The following is a 21,083-nucleotide window of genomic DNA, read 5'->3' as shown; positions in this document are numbered from 1 at the left end:
GCCAAATACTAGTAACAATGATGGGTCTCATTCTCCTAACCCTGAAAGAGCCTTGAATATGGCACTTTTTAAAAAAATCTCAGGGCTAGGACGAAGGATACGTTACTGGGGCCTGCTCGAGGCAATTGACGAACAACAGGATATCAAAATACTTTACATACATGACTGACTTTATCTCATCTTTGGGGTTAGGAGTCAGTTTGTCTTCTCTTTCCTCATTTTTACAAATGAAAAAATGTGCCCAGGGAAGTTCAGCAGATCAACCAGTTACAGACTCACCAGGGGATGAAGATGAGAGACCAGTAGTCTCTCAATGTATAATTTTGCATAGGTAGATTTACATATATTTACACCAAATTGGTGTCATAAGATAACTGCAGTTTGGAGGGGCCAAAGAGATAAGACAAGGGTTAAAATATTTGCTTTCATGCACCCACCCCAGTTTATTTTTATTTATTTATTTATTTTTAATTTTCATTAGTGAAACACCATCAGGTGCATTTGTAGACTTACAAATTTTTGTGCTTTGGTTTCAGTTATACAATGATTAAGTACCCATCCCTCCACCAGTGCCCATTCTCTACCACCAATGATCCCAATATCCCTCCTACCTCCCCACACCCCCATCCCACCTTGCCTCTGTTGCAGGGCATTCCCTTTTGTTCTCTTTCTCCTTTTAGGTGCTGTGGTTTGCAAAAGAGGCATTGAGCGTCAATCACATTCGAGCTATAGTCTACTTTCAGCATGCATCTACCATCCTGGGAGGATCCTCCCAACACCCTTTACTTGGTGGTTCCTTCTCTATCTGAGATGCCTTTTCCCTTAGCATGTGCAGTTGTCCTCTAAGCCATGGAGTGAACCTCCTGGTACTTATCTCAACTATTCTTGCCCACCCCAGTTTAATCTCCTGCACCACATATAGTCATCCAAGAACCACTAAGAGTAATCACTGAGCACTGTCAGGTATGACCCAACTCCCTCCTTCCAGTGCAGTTTTATTGTCTGTTTTTTACATAATATCATACTTGGAGTGCTTCCTACTGCATCTGTGGACCTGAGACTGTCATTCAACAGTCTTTGATAAGATGAATTTTTATGGTCTCCTACCATCCTGCAGTATAGATGAATGTATTCACTGCTTTTTGGTTGTTTCCTTTCTTCTTTTCCCTTTGCTACTAATAAAATAAAACAAGGTACCTCTTTCTACATACATTTTCACCAGTTTTTGAAGTTATTTCTTTGGTAGATTCTTGCATTTGGGGTTTCTGGATCAAAAGATTTAAACATTTTAAATCTTTCAGTTATATGTGGCAATAATCTTTCTGAAGGATGGTGTATTCTCTTTTCATTTTTACAAAAGTGCTCATCTCATCGTTTTCAATGACATTGAGTATTATGGATGTTTAATCATTACCAATTTGGTTGGTAAAACATAATATTGCACTGCTACTTTCACTTTCATTTTTATTCCTAGAGAAGTTTAAAATTTCGCATATTTATTAGTCTTCTGAGGTCTTCTGGGAGTTGTCTATTTCCTTTGAGATGTGTCTTTCTTATAAATTGTTTCATTCCTCCCACATTAAGGATTTCATTTTAGCAAAAAAAAATGGTATGTTCACTGCCATTTAATTATATTCATGGTTTCCTAATTTGAAATTCAGAATTTATTTTAGGGAGCAAGATCCAGCTGTTCAAGTCCAACATTATTCTACCCGGCAAAGCTCTCTCATGCTCAGTATGTGTCTTAAGCCTGCCCTGGATCATCAGAGTAATTTTGCTTTTAGAAACCCTTGAGCAATTTACTGATTTACGTTAGCAAGAATCATGACTTACCATGGAATTTGGCTTTCTGGTGCGGGAGAGGGGGGCATAGCTGGGTCGTAAGATCCTGTTGCTTTTCAAGGGAGCTTAGTAGAGTGATTTGTTTTAAGAGTAAAAAGTTAGTGGAGTAAAGGCTTTGGAACAGTGAGAGGAGACTTGGTACATTTCTGGACTAAGGTGTAGTGATCTTGGAGCACATGACAAGGGAAAGACCCCATGCCTGTGTTCCTGAGTGATTATAAGTTAGTCCCTCTCACTCATATCATTTCAGTGTGCTGTGTAATAAGGAATAAGCTTTAGTTATGCTCAGCAGAAGCCAAAGAATATCACAGTTGCCTGTTCAGGCTGTCCTGACCTCTAGTTGGGTAGTCACCATTGCATTTTTTTCCTTCTGTCCAATACAGTACCAACACTCTGGCCAATTGCATCACCAAAAGCCTTGGGTCACAGGCTGCAGCCTAGCTATTATGACCATGAAAGACAATTGCAGGGGTGAGGGATGTGGCCTAGGGTTTCCAGTTAATATAGACCCCAAAGAATTTTAGATAACAAATAATATTTGCATATTTGTCCCCTGACACAGTGGGACTGTATACTGAATGGGTATACTAATGGGTATACTAAAAATCATTGATTATTTATTTGCCTGGGATTTACAGTTTTTTGTCCATCTTGCACTTGCATTGGTTGAATCTGGGAAATCTTTACATAACCTCCTCACCAAATTCATCAGAATGTCTTTGGGATTTGTCTTCCATGAATAATCATTTTACTTGGTCCCATGAGATGCTTCCTCTAAGATCCCTGGCTGTCACTCCATTATCTCCAGGCACTTTGTTGTACAGAATTCAAAAGCCAGTTTGACTTATTCGTGAGGGACATATTTGTTTCTAAAAGTAGAAAGTTACCAGGATATGTTTAGTGTTGTTTGGTGTTTAGTCTTTTTTGCCTGCTTTGAAACAGGCTGTTCTGTATCAGCTATGCAGCCACACATTTCTCTTACTGGGTGCCTGATTAATGTGTCTTTGTATTTCATCTTGCTGCTCTGAGTTTTAAAGAAGTCTCTGAGTTTTACATTTCCATGCCAGTATGCTCTATCCACCATATTTCTTCCATGTTATTGTTTAATCTCTTTGTCTTCTACGTCTGCATTAGGAGAACATTTTTATAGCACCTTCCACATCGCTGACTCCATTTTCTGCAGTGTCAATTCTGTTCTTTATCGTTTTCAACTCAGACTTTCATTCCGTCACCCTGCTTTGCTTTCCTATATTTAGCTCTGTCTCTTTTCACTGGAGTAATGTCTAAGTATCTCAACTTCTATTTTCCAGTTTATGAATAATTCCTCATCTTCTTGGATTTGATTATAATCACAAAATAAATACATTCTAAGATGGACTTTTACTTTTCATTTGTTAGAAGTATACTTGTCATCTGCATCTTGAATATAATTACAGTGTTTTGACTTGAAAAATCTCTATACTTCCATTGCACTGCCTTCCTCTTCCTTGTGCCAAGAGCCATCTCTATTTAAAGTCTACTGGAAAAGAGTGTGAGAGGACTCTTGTGTGACCTCTCTGCCCACAGCCTCCAAGGCCACACCCATTAGTGTTCAGAGGCCTACACAGCTGTACCTAATGTTGCTTGGGGATCATGCAGTTCTGGGAATTGAACCAGGGTTGACTCTATGCTAGGCATTTGCTTTAATCACTCTACTATCTCTCTGGACCTGTTCTTTTATTCTTAATCTTTAAGACTAGTTTTGGCACATAATTGTGGGTCAACAGTGCTCCTATTGACTGCCTTTCTTAAAGAGAGGAATAAATACATCCTGGAAAGCTATCTGGTAATCTGACTCTGCAGAGAAGAGTTATTCTGAGATATGTAAAGTCAGTTAAAGATTTTCTTCTGCCATAGTATGTGGAAGAGGGGGGACACTCAGAATGTTCATTTCTCACTTAGAGTAAGCATGACTAGAGAGAGTGTGTAAGAACCTGTAGTAATCCCGCCTTCCTCAGACCTAGAAATAGCTCTCTCCCTTCCCACCCACAATGCCCCACACAGCATCAAAGTGATGGTGGATGTGGTAGGATATGTGCTTTGAGGAGCTGCAAAGTTTCTGGGCTTTCAGGAAAGTCCACATCCCTGAAATGATTTGAAGGCCTGACAGACATTGAAAACTGAGAATACTAACAAATGAAATCTCTCTCTCATTCTCTCTCTCTCTCTCTTTCTCTCTCTCTCTCTCTTCCCTATGTCTGCCTGCCTCCCTGTCTATCTCTCTCTCTCACAAACATTTGTCACATCTCCTCACACATCCCACATCACATCACATGCTTGGCTCTTAATATTTCCAATACCCAGACTGGCATGTTCAACCTGTTTAGATAGGCACCTAGGTCATTCCATCAACTCTCAGTTAAGGAACACATATTCAGGTAAGATATGTCAGTAATAAGTGAAGACCAGGGATGTATTTTCCCCCTCTGTTCCCTTCCGTGCCCATCAGTGATACTAACTAAGGTCACCATGCTATCAGCCCATCACAGGTGCCTCTGCACTTTAGCTTCCTGGCTTTTCTCACTACTTACTATTAACTGTACCCTAGAGTGTCATCAGTCAACAAGTGACAGGAGAGAAGTGGAATGGCATATTTCTTTATGTGTTTGACACACAATAAAGACACTGCAAAAATATCCAGTGTCTGGGACTTCCCACAGCCCTAAACTTCCTGCCCCAGCTGCAAAAGTAAGTCTTGGGGTGGCAAGAGAGATGGCGTCAAATGTGACATGGACACAGAGCTCAAGTCGCCACAGGCAAGGATCTACCAAGGCCGAGGTGTATGACAGTCTACATGGAGCAAATGTCTTTTTAGTTTAAGTTTGCAAAAATAGTTTCTGTTTGGGTGACAGGTGGTTGATGTTGTTAGTTTATTCACTCAAACTCACAGGAAAGTCTAGAGGGGATGGGGAGAGGTCAAAGACCCAGGTTCCAACCTAACAAAGATTCTTGAGCAGCAGGATGGCTACAGTCTCTGTGACCTTGATTTTTATCAGCTATGAAGTGGAGAGGAGCATACTGAATTTTCAAATGAGTGAAGATTATACGAAATAACATTGCACAAGTCCCTGGCAGAATGTCATGAATATCTAGGTGTCCCAGTCGTGTTAGTGATTATCTTGATGTATTATCCTGTCCTGTAAGGTAACTGTGCATGCAAGCATCTTACTGTTCAGCAGAGACTGTCTTTCTCCTCAAGTACCTAGTACCTCTCTCATCACAGGAACTTAGCAACCATTTTCTGGTTGGAGAAGGGAATATTTAAATGAAGAAATAAGTGGTTCTCTGGTAACTAGAAGACTAACTTTGAGAAGGCTGGAATGAGAAGCTGTTGGTTCATTTTCTTTCATACCTTAGAGACCCACTGAAAGGATGAAGGGGTGTCCAGGAAGTATTGACTACTGTATTATGAGCTCACTACAGATCCATAGGCTGGGGATATGCCCTGCTTGGTGGAGGCTCCTGTTTCATTCTGGACATGGCATAGTTACTTGGTACCCTACTAGTGTGTCCCAAATGACCCTAAAATTGGCCTCTCACAACAATTATAAAAGAGAATTGATATATTTTTCTCTATAATGTATGTGCCTCAAGATTAAGGCTCAGATCTTGCTAAGCATATATTCCAGGCCCTGCTCTCAGTAGTTTTTTCCCTGCACAAAGAAAGAATGGAGGGGTTCCTTCATGTACCTTAATTTGGATAATATCTGGGTTGTAGTGCACGGCGTCTCCCCACTTCTGCATCAGCTCCGCAGTAGGCAACTCCCGGTATGCCAGGTAGGTAATGTCCTCACTTCCTCCTCCTCGGACAAGGACAACCAGGTCTTCCACCATGGTGTGGCGTTGGTTTCTGTCTGAAAGGCATGTGAAGACTGGCATGTTAGGGCAGCCCCGAGTACACCATGGAACTGACTGCAATCTGACCAACATCATCATCCCCGAGTTCATTCTAAGAATGAGGGAGGACAGATGTATCCCTGCCAGCTGTGGAGCCACAGTAGGCAGATTAGAATGCACGTGAGAGACAGGACAAGAGAGGAGCAACCATTTGGAGAATCTGTTACTGCTAGTCACTGATAGAGCCTGTGGAGAACAGCTGATTGGTAGTGATATATACATACAATACATATATAGGAATTGATGGATGGATCATAGACAAGTGAAGAGATCACTAATGCATGCACAGATACAGATAAACAAACATGCACAGGGATAGAATAACATATTCTAGCAGATAAATAAAATCAAAGCAGGTGCATACCTTCATAAAACTAGAGCAATAGATGATAGATAGGTATTGAGAATGGCAGATAGGCTGATGCATGCATCCATCACAAACATGTGGAACAGACATTTGGGCATACATATAGGTCATTAATAGGTAAGTACCTGAGAATGTAGGCGGACTATAGATCACTTCTGCGTCAGTCACTAATCTAAGTGCTGTACACAAATTGACTCAGTTCATCTTTACTGTAAAATAGGAACTGTATAATCTTTGCTCTTGAGACAAGCTGGTCCTGGGCTGGATGGATTCACCCCATGTAGCCCTGTTCTGGGTCTGCACTCCAGCAATTCTTTGTGGGGAAGTTTTGCAATGCAGGATCCCACATGTCACAACTGTTCCCTCAACATGACTACAGAGAAATTGATATTATCCTAATTTCTCACAAGATGTCTCAGAAACCTCTGGTTACATCAGGGATCATCCCTATGCCCCTTTGCCCAAAGATCAAAGCCAATGACCTGGTGTAAAGTGATGACTCAGCTCTGTGCTTACAACACCTTTTAAGAGCAATGCAATATGACAAGGGGGGGTGGGTCACACACAGGACAAAGGTGAGGAATCGGGGCCATTTTGGTGGCAGTGAAAGTGCAGTAACTGTGACACCAAAACCATAAACTTTAACACTACTGTGTCCATTTTACTTAAAATACAATAAAAATAAGTTACAAAGAGAAAGGGACTGTCATTCACCACTGATCAAGTTGTGAGTTGGTGTAAACATTTTAGAAAACAAACAATTTGATATTACTTCATACTCTCAAACCCCACAACCCCATTTCCAGGTGATTCCCTGGTGTCACATTCAAATAAGAACCAAATGATTGTGAAGCGCTCACAACAGCCAGGAACACAAAAGCACCCATATAACAATCAACAGTAGAATACTCACACAAACAAAAAAAAACATGTGTCAGCCACACAGTGCAGTGCTATACAGGCTGGGAAACCATTGACATTCAAAACAAACAAACAAGCAAAACACAGGATCTTCAGAGTCTGGATGTAGTTGAAGTGGGAGAGTACAAGCCTGGCCTATGTGAGGCCCTGGGTTTGATCCTGGGCACTGTGTGGCTCCTTGAGCCTGGCCAGGTGTACTATCCCTCATCCCCAGTGATGTTGAATACAATAAAATACGAAAATTACATTCAACCCAAATAAAGTTCAAAGAACAGCACTAAACCCTATTGGTTACGGATACAAGTCAGTGGTGAAACCATTGAGGAAGGAAGGGCATGTTGAACACGGTGTTCTGTGAGAGCAAAGGTCGGGGGAACAGGACAGCGCTCTCATCAGTTGACTATGATGTGGGGTGACTTTGGATATAGTCTTGAAAATGCAAGTCTGGGGAGACTGGAGATATTACAACAGGTAAGGTACTTGCCCTGCACGTAGCTGACCCAGGATTGATCCGTGGAACCCCACATGATCCCTTAAGCCCTGCCAGGATTGACCCTTAAGGGTATAAGCCTGAGCACTTCTCATTGTGACCCCAAAACTAAAATAGAAAATAAAAGCACATCTGTTTTACGGATGCCTCGCTTCTTCCAACCCAGCTCCACAGCTCTGAACAAATCGACTCTGACATCAAGAAGGCAGAAAGTTGTTGAGAGCATCAGTTAACTGGGGTCATTGATTTTGCATGGTCACATATACTACAGGGTACAAGGTAGATGGAGCAGATGAGAGAGAATCCCTGAGCAGTGAGGGGGTTGGGAACTGGAGTCCTACTGAGTCAATGCCTTTCATGCATTGACTGGACAGCTCCCTGGGACTGGGGCCCTTCCACTCTCCCTGCTCCCAGGTACTTGGCTCTGACCTCTGGCTTTCTTATCTATCTGCAGTCATAGCTCTTCTGCTCTGTGGGCTCTGAGACAAGATCTGTAGGTCCATTGGCTCCTCTGGTCTCCTCTGTTTAAGAGCCACTTACTTCCACCTCTTCCTCTGAATCCCTAGCACACGGTCATCCTGTAGCAAACAAACTCCCAGCCTTGAGTATGTTGTCATTTCTACACTTTCCCCCTTTGCCTACAAAACAACCCTTAACATATACAACCCTAAACTCTGTTCCCCCACAAAGTTTAAAGGACCCCACCTCAAGAGAGGAAGTAGGCCCTGGTGCTCCTCTGGGATGGTGCTTATGCCTGCCTTTTCCACTGAAACTTTAGTGGTGTGTCTACTTCATGTGGACACAGTCGGGAATTCAATCACATTAGTTTTTTTTTCCATTCTCAGCACATAGGGGATCCCAGTAAGTTTTTGTTTACATTATTGAATTAATTAAATTAAACGATTTTAGTTGAAATGCTTTAAGAATTACCTTGTGGTTAAAGAAAGGCTAAGACCAGAGGTGTTGTCAAGAGGAAAAGGATAGGCATGGGGATGACAAGGTTCTGCCACTCACCTTTTATTTCATTCAGAATACCCTTGCATTTGGCTGCCGACACTCCCAGACTTAGGTAGACAACTTTAATGGCTCCACCAATCTTAAAGTCATGTTGGGCACAGCCCATGACATCCTTGAAAGAGTAATCTGCAGGAAACAAGGAAAGGTCCCCGTGACCAAAAGGAGAGAGAACAAAAGGGAATGCCCTGCCACAGAGGCCAGAGGCAGGGGTAGGGGGGAGGGATACTGAGATCATGGTGGGGGAGAATGGGCACTGGTGGAGGGATGGGTAACCAATCATTGTATGACTGAAATGCAAACACGAACGTTTGTAAGTATGTAACAGTACCTCACGGTGATTCACTAATAAATAACTAACAATAAATAAAATAAAATAAACCTTATACCATTAAAAAAAGAGAGAGATCCCTGTCCTAATGTCCCCTTCATCCTTTGCTTTCAATCAATTCCAAAGATTTGCATCCCCTCCTCCCCAAACACTCACTGCTCCTATCGGTGCCCCATAGGGGTGCAGATGTAAATTAATGAATCACCCATCTGATGGAGAAAAACTGCAGGGGGCATGAATATGGCTTGAGAGCTAGATTTTTTACCTGGCAATAAGAAAAGAAAATCATGCAATTTGCTACTATGTGGATGGATCTGGAGACTTTCATTTTGAGTGACATTAATCAGAAGGAGAGGGAGCAACACAGACTGACCTTTCATAGGTAAGGTAGAAAGAAATATAGTAAGAAAATAATAAACAACAAGGCAACAGACCATGAGAACTGGTTTAAAGAGTTGGGCTTACCATGGTGGGAGGAGAAGGGGATAGTGAGAGGACTTGGGACAATGGTGGAGGGAAGAAGATACTCTGGTGGAGGGTGTAGTGTTGGAACACTGTAGGCATGAATCCCGACCATCAATAATATTGTCAGTCATAGTGTCTCAAATAAAAAGTTAAAGAATAAAAAAGTAATTTGATAAAAGTGTTAGAATTCCTTTCATGTGCCAGGCCCTGAGTTTGACTGAATGCTCCCCCTCCCCAACACACCAATAAAGGAGGTAGTCCCAGTGGTCCCTGACTACCCCAACCCCCCAATAGACTGAGACTTGAGGGTAACAATTCCATGAAAAATGAAAGTGGCACAGGGTGAAGCAGACAAACAGGGCAAAATCTGCATTACCCACAGCTTCTTTCTTCAAAGATGCTTGGAGGAGGGCTGTGTTGCCCTACAAAAGCTGGTGGGACTCGTGCTCTGGATTCTTTTATTTTATTTATTTTTAAATTTATTATTATTATTATTTTGTTATGAGTCCTTTTAAAGTTGGCTCCTCCCTGAGGCTATAATAATATTTCCACAGTCCATCACCCACCCTTTCAGAAAAAAGAGTAGCTAACTAGTGAATGGAGGAAAGGGATGAAAAAGTATCTGATGGAGTCTCTGACAAAGAAAAGTGCTGGCTTTCCTTTCTTCCTCCCATTTCTGGACCATCACCTGTCTGGTCCTATTGTTCACATTCCAGGTCTCCTCTCCTGGTCCTTGGTTTATGTGCACCTGCCTGGAGCTTTCTGAGGCTGCTGCAGGGTGGGCAGGTCTGACTGTGAGGATCAGCAGCACCATTAGCATCTGTCACTGTTCCCCATGACCACGTTCCTTGGAACCTAGATGCCACCACGAGGTCACGTAATCCTTGCAGTAGCAAATAGCCAAAGAAAAGAGGTTCCTATGATCAAGTAAGGGTGACAATTGCTGCATCCAAGGGAAGACAAGAAACCCTGGTAATTTCTAGCAAAGGATCTATACTTCCCCTTCCTCCACCTCCGTTGGACTCAGCAGGGTTGAAGCATGGTGATAGGGGCTGAGCTGGACTGCCCGAATTTATACACTCACGTTCCCAACCTATGAAGGGACCCATGAGAGAGGAGCTTTTAATGAAGAATTAAGGTGGCACAGGGAACTATGGGATCCGATAGGTCTTTGAATCTTCTCAAAAGAGCCTCCTGGCCTGAGCCTGCTCCTGGGGAGGGCAGGTGCAACACAGCAGGAAGGTGGTAGTGGGTGATCGAAGAATAGGCTAGCAGAGTTATCACCACTGACGCCTGCTCTTGGCTTCCAGAGTTCTGAGCACAATCATCTGACCTCTCCTCACCCAACTCAAGTGCTGTGCTTGGGTCTGTTGTATTCCAGAGATAAGCACACATCAGGAAGATTTTCTGGCTCTGAGGGAATTCTAAGGTGTCAGAAGGGTACTATTGAGGTGTAACTGAGGCTAGACCTCTACCTTGGGAGGAAACCAAGAGAAAACACTCAGAGGACAGGCAGCCTTGATTCTGGGGAGCCCAACATCCCATGACCTTGAGAACTCTTTCCCCAATAACTCAACTGTTGCCAGGTTTCCTGTTTGCTTGTTTATTGCTATTATTGGGGCCTTTCTCAGTAGAATTTGGCTTCATGAACCAAGGCTAGTATTTCAACCAGCAGAGCCTTGGTGTGCCCCCCAGTGGTGCTTGGGGGTCCATGTATGCCTGGGAATGAAACTCAGGACCTTTCACATGGGAGGCCCCACTCTACCACTTAGTCATTTCCCAGGCCCCTCATTTACTTTCATTTGTCTTTTATGTGTTCAACTTCAGTACTCAAGATCTGTCACTGTCCCTGTCCTCCCATTGTTCATCGGTTTGCTCGAGCAAGTCCAGTAACGTCTCCATTGTGACAATTGTTACTGTGTTTGGCATATCGAATGCATCACGGGTAGTTTGCCAGGCTTTGCCGTGTGGGCAAAATACTCTTGGTAGCTTTTGAGGCTCTCTGAGAGGGGCGGAGGAATTGAACTCGGGTCGGCCATGTTGGCCACTTGCAAGGCAAACGCCCTACCTACTGTGCTATCGCTCCAGCCCAGTACTCAAGATAAATATTTATTTTCTTTTTGAAGGTTGGGGGCAGGGTGGTGTTCCTCAGGGGGTTGGGACCACCTCTGGGAATAAATAGGCCAACCAGGCCAGATGGGTCAAGGCTCTAGTCCAACAATGCGGTATTGCTCTGGTCCAGGTGGTGCTACCAGGACCATCATGACAGTGCTTAGAGGCCTCCAGAGCTCTGCCTAGTGAGGCGGTGCTGAGGTGGGGGTGGGGGAGACGGCAATGTATGCAGGAGACCAAAGTCAGCAGCTTGCACATTCAAGTCTGCAGTGCTTTGAACTATCTCCGCCTCCCCCACTCCCAAACATTACCTTTTTTTTTAAAAAAAAAAAAAGAGGTGGAAGGACCAGAGAGATAGTACAGCAGGCAGGTTTGATCAACCCAGGATCAACCCAGGTTTGATCCCCAGCATCCCATATGGTCCCTCAAGCCTGCCAAGAGTGATTCCTCAGTGCAGAAATAGGAGCAAGTCCTTAGCACAGCTGATTGTGGCCCAGGAACAAACAAAAAAGAGGAGGAGAGGAGGGAGAAAAGGAGGGAGGGAGGGAAGGAGGGAGGGAGGGACAGAAACAGAGACAGACAGAGACAGAGGGAGTACAGAGTGGAAGGAAAGACAAATAACCAAAGTTGATTCCTTAGCTTTTTGGCTTGAACCTGTAGTTAGATGGTAGAATGATTCTGAGATGAGGAAAGCCAGGAAAAACGTATTTGAAAAGGAGAAGTGAGGGTTAGCATGGGGGCATGGTCGATCTGTGATGACTTATTTGATGATTTAGATGACAATATCAGAATTCTGGGCCTCAGCTCTTGGGTACAGAGAAGAAATCTTGGTTGGATATATACATCAGGAATTTCACAGGCTTCGATGTCATCATCTAAGGCAGCAATGCCCAAACCTACTTAGCCTACTGCTCGTTTTTTATATTGGGCACTTTCTCTTTGTTCTCTTAAGGAAAGCACCCATGCACCATACCTCATCCATACTACATCCAAGACTACTACCACCCATCCCACCCACTATTCCCGTGTTCCCCAAGGGGTGAGTCCTGCCACTTTGGGAAATACTAGGTTCTAGAGAGAATAAACAGTAGAGAGGACTGGGCAGATAGAGGGCTGGGGAATGACCGGCCTCAACAAGGCTTGCCTGGGAGTGGGATTAACATGTGAGGGTGTCACCAGGGAGGGAGAAGATCCAGGAGGGCAGCTGGCAACTCTTCCCCCAGCAATAAGAGATGCCTTCCCCAGAGCTCAGCCTTCCCAGGGACAGGAAAGCATTGACCACATCCCTCAGGATGGCTGCATACCTCCTTGCTCCATGATTTCCTTGTTCATGATGAGGGTGTACTCATAGATGCCCCCCAGCACGGCCTCTGTGATGTAGTGGGTGCCAAAGTCGCGGAGGATGTCCCTGTACTCCCCATAGCTGTACTCTAGGGGCAGCTGCCTCACCCTCTGCAGGAATTCATGGTGCAGCATGAGACTCCGGGTCTTCAACTTGTATCGTGCCACTTCCAGCTTGGAGCGTGCATGCAGAAACATGCTATTCTAGGGGAAAGACAAACATGGGGGTGATGGTGGATGGGACCAGATCACTGAAAAACCCAGGTTTGCAGGTTTTGTGACCAAAATCTCCAGGCTCAAATGGAGTCAGGAATGGGTGACCTCCCCCTACTCCCCCTGTTTTTCCAAGAGTCTGGTGGTCAAACCCATGAACTGCCTCTGGTGGCATATAAGCTCATTAACGGCCATGATCCAGAGACTCACAAATAAATCGTGAAAGAAAGCAACAAGCTGCCAAGATGCCTCTGGATGCCAAAGTCACCAAGCAGTTAAAAATTTAACTCTGACCCTATCACCCTATTCAAAATTTTAGAATTCCTGGAGCATTTGGCCACATTCGTGGCTGCATGATATCTCATACTCTATGCCACTGCAGTACCAAGAGTTGCCACCACATATTATGATGATGGGGCATAAAATAGATGGAAACTGATCTCTATCAATACACATATATGTATATGTGTGTGTGTGTGTATGCATACAAGGCTCAACTATAACAACATGCTAGTAATCACAAGGCTGTAGTGACTCCAAAGTGAGACAACAATTTTCACACACTTTCCTCTAAGGAAACCTTTTGGGTCATTTTTAGCGAATTATTCATAACAAGCAATAAAAAATAAATTATTTAGGATCTGCTTTTGGAACAGTCTTCAGGGTGGTGGGAAAATTCAAAATGATGGTGGTAGGAAGGTGTAATGGTGGTGTGATTGGTGTTGGAATATTGAATGGAATAAATTATTCTGAAGAACTTTATAAAAATAAATTTTTTTTTAAAAAGTCAGAGACCTGGAAAGGAGGAGGTGAACTTGACAAATGCTCTCTAAGAAGTCGCTTCTATCAGGAGATGTGAGGGAAGGTGGGAGTTCCTTGCACATAAAGATGCCCATGTCCTTTTCTGCTCAGAGGCACCTGCTCTTCACTCATATACTCGAGGACCAGTAAGGGATATAGAGGGTAGGGGATGAGGTTGGTGTGGTATGGGGGCAGCCTGATAGAAGAGGGGTGGCAGGCAGATCTGCCAAGACTATGTCTCTGTCTGTGCTTGAGAATCTCTGAAGAGAAGCCTCTCAAGGAGTAGTGGGGGCACCCAAGGAAGCACTGGCTCCTGAGCTAATTAACCATGTACAGCCAGCACCCCAAATCTAGTGTCTGGTTTGTGAGTCAGGTTTTAGCCTATCTGAGTGTGTCACCCATAGTTGCCACTGTGCCCCAAGGGCAGTATTGTGTGGAGTTGTGACCAGGTCACCCTTTGGCCCTAGAAAGCATAAAATAGTCACTGAGGACCTTCAGAAAACAAGGCCACTGATCCTTGGTACAGGAAGATGGGAGCACACTCAGTGAGAAAGGCCCAAAGCTTGTCCTAATTCCCCAGGGGTGAGCAAAAAGGGGTCACTGGGATCTTGACAGTGAAACAACATTGGCAACATCTGACCCAAGAAAGGATAAATGAAGCAGAAACACAGATAAGAGCTGGGGTGATCAGTGCCAGCCATCACCCCGAGACCTGAGAGAAAAGGCCTTGAGTGACTTTCTAGAGGAGAGCTTAGCTGAAAGGGAGGGGAAGGCTTACAATTTCTTGGGACTGTCATGTCTCCTGAGAGGGTTTGGTTGAGTCAGCTATAATCTTAAACTTAATGAAAGCCCCAGGGGAATGATGAGGAGGGAGGGAGAAGAAATAGTTATGGAAGGCTGAGTTGCCTGGCCTTTCTGAAAAAGTACCTAAGACCAAGCTATTATTAGCGGAAACATTTCAAACAACAGAAATGCAATTGGCTGATAGATCTGAGTAGGAGTAACATGGAATTCAGACACGGAGGTGGACCTGACCTTTCCAAAGAACACACAGAAATTCAGAGCAGCGAGAGGGTACTTACAGTATGAGAAAATCGTTTGATTCTGCTGATAAAATGTCTGCCATTAGCCCTGGCATGGCTATAGCCAAATTCAAATATTCCAGTTATTTTCACACCAATTTTGGAGCTAGAAGCACTAGCGGTACTGTGTGTGACATTACGTTCAAAATCTGAGTACGATTCATACTCTGTCAGTGCAAACTCATATTTGCCTTGAGTCTAAAAAAAGAAAAGAGAAAGAAAGCTTATTTTCTTGGACTCAGAACTTAGTAAAAGTCAACAGACAGCCACAGCACTTTAACTACAGACTGGGTGCTACACCAAGTACTCCAGATACAGAAAGCTCTGGACCAAGCATATCCCCACCCCCAAGATCCAGATCAAGTGGGACAGACACATGATCAATACTGGTAGCGAAACAGTGGTTGTTTGATGTGCACTGCAATCTGCCCACACCCAGGAGAATGTGCTGGGTTATGGGTGCCACTAAGGCCAAGACAAGGAGGTGGGAAAGGGAAGGATGGACTCCAGAAAACTTTGAGTGCTTGTGTGGTGGAGGCAGAGGTTCCCCAGTGAGGGACAGGGGGGTTGGGAGCATGTGGGGGCGTCAGGATGTTGGGAAACTTGGAACATGTCTCCAGCATGTGAAATTTACCCATCCATGAGGGTGGGGTGAAAGCCACCATGCCTGGGGAGGATCACTCCAGGGCAGTAGGGTGTGGGCCTTCAGGGGCAGATGTGGGGGTCTGAGGGATGAGGGGAGGGAGCGGGGGCAGCTCCAACAGATCTGGTCAAAGACAGTGCAGTGGTTGCAATGGGAGGGAGGGCGGCATGTTGGAAAGAAGCTCCTTGCCGGAAAATCAACATGCAGCACAAGGGCCCTATTTCCCAGTGACAAGGCTCAAGGGTCACCACTTCTTTCTCATGGCCCCTGAGGGTGGGCCGAGGGCTACCCGAGATGAAAGGTACCTCTGTCATTTTCTAGTTTGTCACCACAAGCATTGGACTGAGCCTCCCTTTTTTTCTTGTTCAAAATGAACCTGAAAACATCCCTCTCCTAGGACTGAGTTTCTAGGGGTGAAGCCAGGTATTGACCATTGAGCGGGGCACTTGGCTGCATTGGGCCTGCCTGGATTGGAAGGCTTATTTTTATCAAAATGCTGAACACTCCCAGACCCTCCCTTGGATGCAGAGGCTGGGGGACAGCCAGGGAGGGTGGGAGAGAGGGGCGGTCCTAGGCTTTTTCTGGGTCAGTAAATTGGGGGAGGAGGAGACAGTAATTAACTCTAGGGCTGCTCAAGTTTAGAAGCAACTTTTCAATCAAGGTCATCTTGCCCTGTCCATGCACCAATCTTTAACAGAGGACAGAGAGGCTCAGAATGGAAAAGGATCTTTACCTCAAGTCCAATTTCCTGTCTATTCCCAGTGAATCTCAGTTTCTACATTGTTTAATAATATTCTATGCCATTTTCCCCCTGAATTATCAAGCCTTGAACCCAGGGCTTTACCCATATGAGGCATGTGTTTGTCCTGAGGCATATCCTCAGTTAATTTAGTCTATTCTTAACTTCCTTCTCTGTGAGATGTGTTTTTAAGGTTGTGTGCTAATCCTAGCTCAGGGTTTATTGGTAGATCAACTGTGGCTTCTAGCAGGCAAGCAGCCACAAGACTTGACATTTCCTTTAATTTGGGGGAGTGGGGGTGGGGGGTGGGGAATAACCAGGGAATGCTCAGGAATTACCCCTGGCTCTCTGCTCAAGGATCACTCCTGGTAATGCTTGGGGAATCATTTATAGTACCAGAGATCTAGCTGGATTCAGCTGTATGCAAGGCAAGTATCTTATTGTACCATCCCTCTAATCTAAGAATTGATGTTTCCTGAGAATTGAGGATCACCCACAGGTTAATTACAAAGCCAGCAAAACTGAGACCAAGTCCTAAATTATATTTAGAGTCTCTGGTAGCTTTGATATAACTATTTATGTTAGGGGTAGATACCTAATGATGCTGGAGACTACTACTGTCTCAGTGCTTGGGAGTCACTGTTGGTGATGCTTGGGGGACCATGTGATGTTGGGGATTGAGTTGGGTCACTTACATCAAATATGCACCCCAGTCCTTTAAGTTCCCTCTCTGGACTTTTGATAGTATTGATGGAATATTTACTTATCTATGATGAAATTTCTAAAGCAGTATTCTACAAAGAACGTCAAGCTCACTGCCAGGAGAAAGAGAATCCCCTCCACCCCTTTTGCACATGAAGAAATGAAGTTCAGAGATAAATGAAACTCCCTCTGGGCTTGCAGAGCTAGCAGGTAGCTGGAGGAGGCAGAGACATGCCCACTGACTGCTTAGCAATGCTCAGGCATTGCTTTGTAGGGCTTTGTGGCTCTCACACACCTGGGCTGTATAACTCTCCACGTTGTGCGGCTTCCGAAATCTGGTGTTCAGTATGTAATGCGGGGAACACCCACCAGCATAATACCTGTGATCAAGAACTGGGCCTTCAAAAGTGTTGGTGAATAGGTTTATTCTGCAGGAAACACAGAGAAGGAGAGGAGGTGAGTATATCAGATAGTGTCACCTTGACTCTAGAGCTTTGAAACCAAACCCAGCTCCTGGGAAGAGCCCTAGAAAATCCCAGAAACCTGACTCAGACCAACCTCACTTCCCCACATGTACCCATTCCCCACCATAACCGTATGTCAAAATTTCATCCACTAGAGGTGACTGATTTTTCCTCCAATCTGCTGGGTTAGTGCTTATCCCTGTGGCCCAGCAGCCTGCCAGCCCTTCACTATTTCTTCTCATTGTCTTTCCAGACTGAACTCTCTAGTTGCTTGTGGGAAGCCTTCCCCTGATGCTTGTCCTACCAAACTGTGCTCTAGAGGTCTTCCCTAGACCCAGTGCAGGCACTACTCATAAACTATTAATCTGAGACATTTCTACTGCCTTATGGGAGTGTTAGCATGTAAGAACCCATGGGCTCTGGAGCTGGAGCTAGATTCTTTAAAAAAAATTTTTTTATTGAATCATGGTGAGAGAACCCATTAAAAAGCTATTCATGATTGGATTTCAGTCATACAGTGTTCCAACACTCATCCCATCACCATTGTACATTTCCCAACACCATGTCCCCAGTTTCCCTCCCACAACCACCCAACTCCCCCCACCTCTCTCTCTTTCTCTCCCTCTCTCTCCTTTTAGGCATTGTGATTTGCAATACAGATATTGAAAGATTGTCATGCCCTTTACCCACTTTCAATACTCAGCTCTTATTCAGTGTGATCATTTCCAACTATTATTGTCATTACGATCCCTTCTCTGTCTTACCTAGCTGGAACTAGATTCTTAAGATCTTATGACCATTCTGCCATTAAGCATTATATGGGCTTGGGCAGAGAGTTTACCTCTCTGAGTCTGGGTCTCCTTATCTGTGAAATGGAGTCAAGGAAAATCAACTCTTCCCCAGGCTGCTGTGAGGTCCTGGGATACCCACATTTGTTAAGTGTCTGGCCCATGGCTCACATCTATGTCTTATGAATCTGTTGCCCCCGTGGGACTGCATGTTATCTCTGCATGACCCCATCACCAGAAACTAAAATAACTATTTACTAAGAATCTGTAGCTATAGACCCATCATCAGGTAGCTCCACGTCACATCTTGTTTTGTGTCCAGAAATACTGGGAAGTCAATAGTGTCATCATGTCTGATTGGAAAGGATGAAAATCCAGATTCCTGTCCCACATTCACCTCTCCATTTAGGGCAAGCTCCTGCTCTGGACACACTCTCACACCATCAAAGAGTTCTTTTGAGGTACGAAGGAGTTGTCCTTCCTCACAGGACCGTCTCTACTCCTGCCTGGGACAGTTTCAGGATCATGTGATTCACCTGCATGTGATTTAAAGGCATGTGGAGTTGGTGTTTTAACCACACATAGGACATGGCTCTGACACAGTTTTGTGACTTGGAGTGCTGTAGTTTGGACCTTCAGGGTGGCCACAACAACACTGTATGTTTCTGTATGTCACCCATCATCCAGGGGAGTTTGACCACAGCGTTCATTTATTTGACTTCACGTGCCTTATTTCCTGCTTCTTTTGTGGAGGCAAAGTCCTCCTCTATCACACTGCTGGTTTCCAGTCCTTATGAGCAAAGCGCTCATGGAAGAACAATACTCCTCATACAGAAGGGAAAACCCAGGCAGGGTCTTAGACGGGGTCCTGTGCCCCACAGTATCTCAGTGCATGGTGAAGGAAACTTCCTTCCACCCTCACAAGTGGGCTCCATGCCCGATTCTGTCCCTTCTCTTCTTGTGCCCCCTGTCTCAGGGCTGTGTTTCTAGAATGTTCTGGGAGAAACACGACACACCCACATTCCTTAGGGAAAAAAACAGGCAGGGACTCATTATCCCTCTGCCCCCTGCTTCCTGTCTCCCAGAATCCCCTTGGGCCTGCCCCCCCCTTCCAGACAGCAGCAGTGCTCACTCACCCACTGGCCAGATTGCCAATTGCCCAGTATTGCTCCACTTCATGCTGACACTTTTTTGAGATCTTTCTACAGTTGGCCTCATCCGACCTGTCTCCACAGTCATTGTCCCCATTGCAGAGGAGTCTGCGGTTTATACACCGTCCTGGGATGGAGAGAGAGGGGGAAGAGCCCATAGGTACCACCCGTTATAAGAACCTGCCATGTACCAGGCCCTTGCTGGGCCTTCACTTCTCTGCTCTGAGAAGCCCACCCGGGCCTGGGTCAGGGACAAATGGTAAAGCACAACAGCATCTTTGCACCAGAGAGACTCAGGCAGAGTTTCTGAAAGGCCCTTCCAGAGGAGACGGTTGAGAGTGGGATCGTGGCGCAGGTGGGAGAGCACATCCCTTTTTGTCTGAGTGAGGTCCTGGGTTTGATCTCCGGCACTGCATGGTCTCCAAACACCATCGCCACCACCTCCACAAAGCATGGGAAGTGGAACGGTGCCTGCTGGGCCAACAGGAGGGAAAACTGCCCTTTGTGCTCTGTCTGGGGCTGGTGAGCTATGTTGGTGTAGGCATTAGTATGCCACCGAATTTTTTGGCCCTGATTTCCTCATCAGAACTGCCCCCACATGCTGGGAGGTGCTTACAGAAATAAATGAAACTGCACTCATATCAAGGAAGGGCGGGGGTTTCTAAAAGCCTTTGAAATCACATTGCTGGCCAACATTTGTAGCCAGGTCAGAACCAGGAACTGTCCATTCACAGATTCTTTCCACTTCATCTCACCCTCCCCTTGGACACCAAAGCCATTTGGAATATTTTCAGACCAAGAAAACACTTGGACACTGTGTCTAAAAGTATCTGTAGCATTTCTACTACTGCCTTTCCTTCTTATTTACCCTTCTCTCATTTGATGTTATCTCTTAATTTTATATTCCCGGGGGGAAAGCCCCTCAGTAGGCAAGCCTGATTCCACAACATGTCAGGCCACTTCTACCCAATGTTCTTGGATGTTCATGGCAGAAGAATAACAATCTGGTCTTTAAATGTTTCTTACAAGGCATTTAAATTCCCATCTGCCTGAGTAAACATTATGGGTTTGGTCAGAATCATGGAACGCTGACCATAATGAGTCCATGACACACTGTAAAGCAGTCTCTCAGATTTATTGAAGGGAATTTGAATTTTGCAACAAACCCAGGAAATGGCTCTAAGAATCCCTAACTCTTTCCTGAAAGATCCCAAAGCACTATCCACATGGGGCCAATAAATGCAGAGAGCTGCAACTCTCTTCTATCTAGATAAAAATATTCTATTTTTTGCTGGAAGCTTGGAGAGAGAGAGAGACAAATGTTTGCCTGAATTAGAGAGACAAATGAGCTGAAAAGACAAGTTTTTATTACTTCTTCAGCTGAAGAGTCATCCGTGTGCTCCTCCCTGCCTTTTCTCTCCTGCCATCTGTCCTGCTAACCTCTCCTCCCTTTAGCCAAGTATTTTCTAATGACTGTTTCATGTGTTCGGGGTTATGCTGAACTTGATGAGAAGAAAATGCAGAAGCCAGGAACAGTTTCTCCAAAGATTTCTCCCAGAGAAGGGATGCTCATTGCCCTATCTGACTACCCTAGGCTTTGCCACAGTGCAGGTGAGTCCAGATCTCTGGAACAGCCAGTAGAATTCGGTCTTCAAGGAGCACTTGTATCCAAGATCCTGGA

The 21,083-nt window shown here is 44.8% G+C and overlaps 2 protein-coding genes across 2 annotated transcripts in view; both read right to left on the bottom strand.

The window, feature by feature from the left end:
• The window catches only part of FYB2 (FYN binding protein 2), a 313,439-nt gene that overhangs the window by 244,504 nt on the left and 47,852 nt on the right, over positions 1-21,083 (bottom strand). The window lies entirely within an intron of this gene.
• The window catches only part of C8B (complement C8 beta chain), a 47,392-nt gene that overhangs the window by 10,726 nt on the left and 15,583 nt on the right, over positions 1-21,083 (bottom strand). Inside the window, exons 4-9 of the mRNA XM_056122174.1 lie at positions 19,388-19,529; positions 17,295-17,427; positions 14,916-15,113; positions 12,783-13,023; positions 8,571-8,699; positions 5,572-5,735 (exon numbers count right to left, since the gene is read on the bottom strand). Of these exons, the coding sequence (XP_055978149.1) occupies positions 5,572-5,735; positions 8,571-8,699; positions 12,783-13,023; positions 14,916-15,113; positions 17,295-17,427; positions 19,388-19,529 (1,007 nt within the window). The remainder of the gene's footprint in view (positions 1-5,571; positions 5,736-8,570; positions 8,700-12,782; positions 13,024-14,915; positions 15,114-17,294; positions 17,428-19,387; positions 19,530-21,083) is intronic.

The sequence above is a fragment of the Sorex fumeus genome, unplaced genomic scaffold (assembly GCF_029834395.1).
Source record: "Sorex fumeus unplaced genomic scaffold, SorFum_2.1 ptg000045l, whole genome shotgun sequence".
NCBI lineage: Eukaryota > Metazoa > Chordata > Mammalia > Eulipotyphla > Soricidae > Sorex > Sorex fumeus.
Note: the sequence above shows the minus strand (reverse complement) of the source record. Positions and strands in the feature narration are given on the sequence as shown.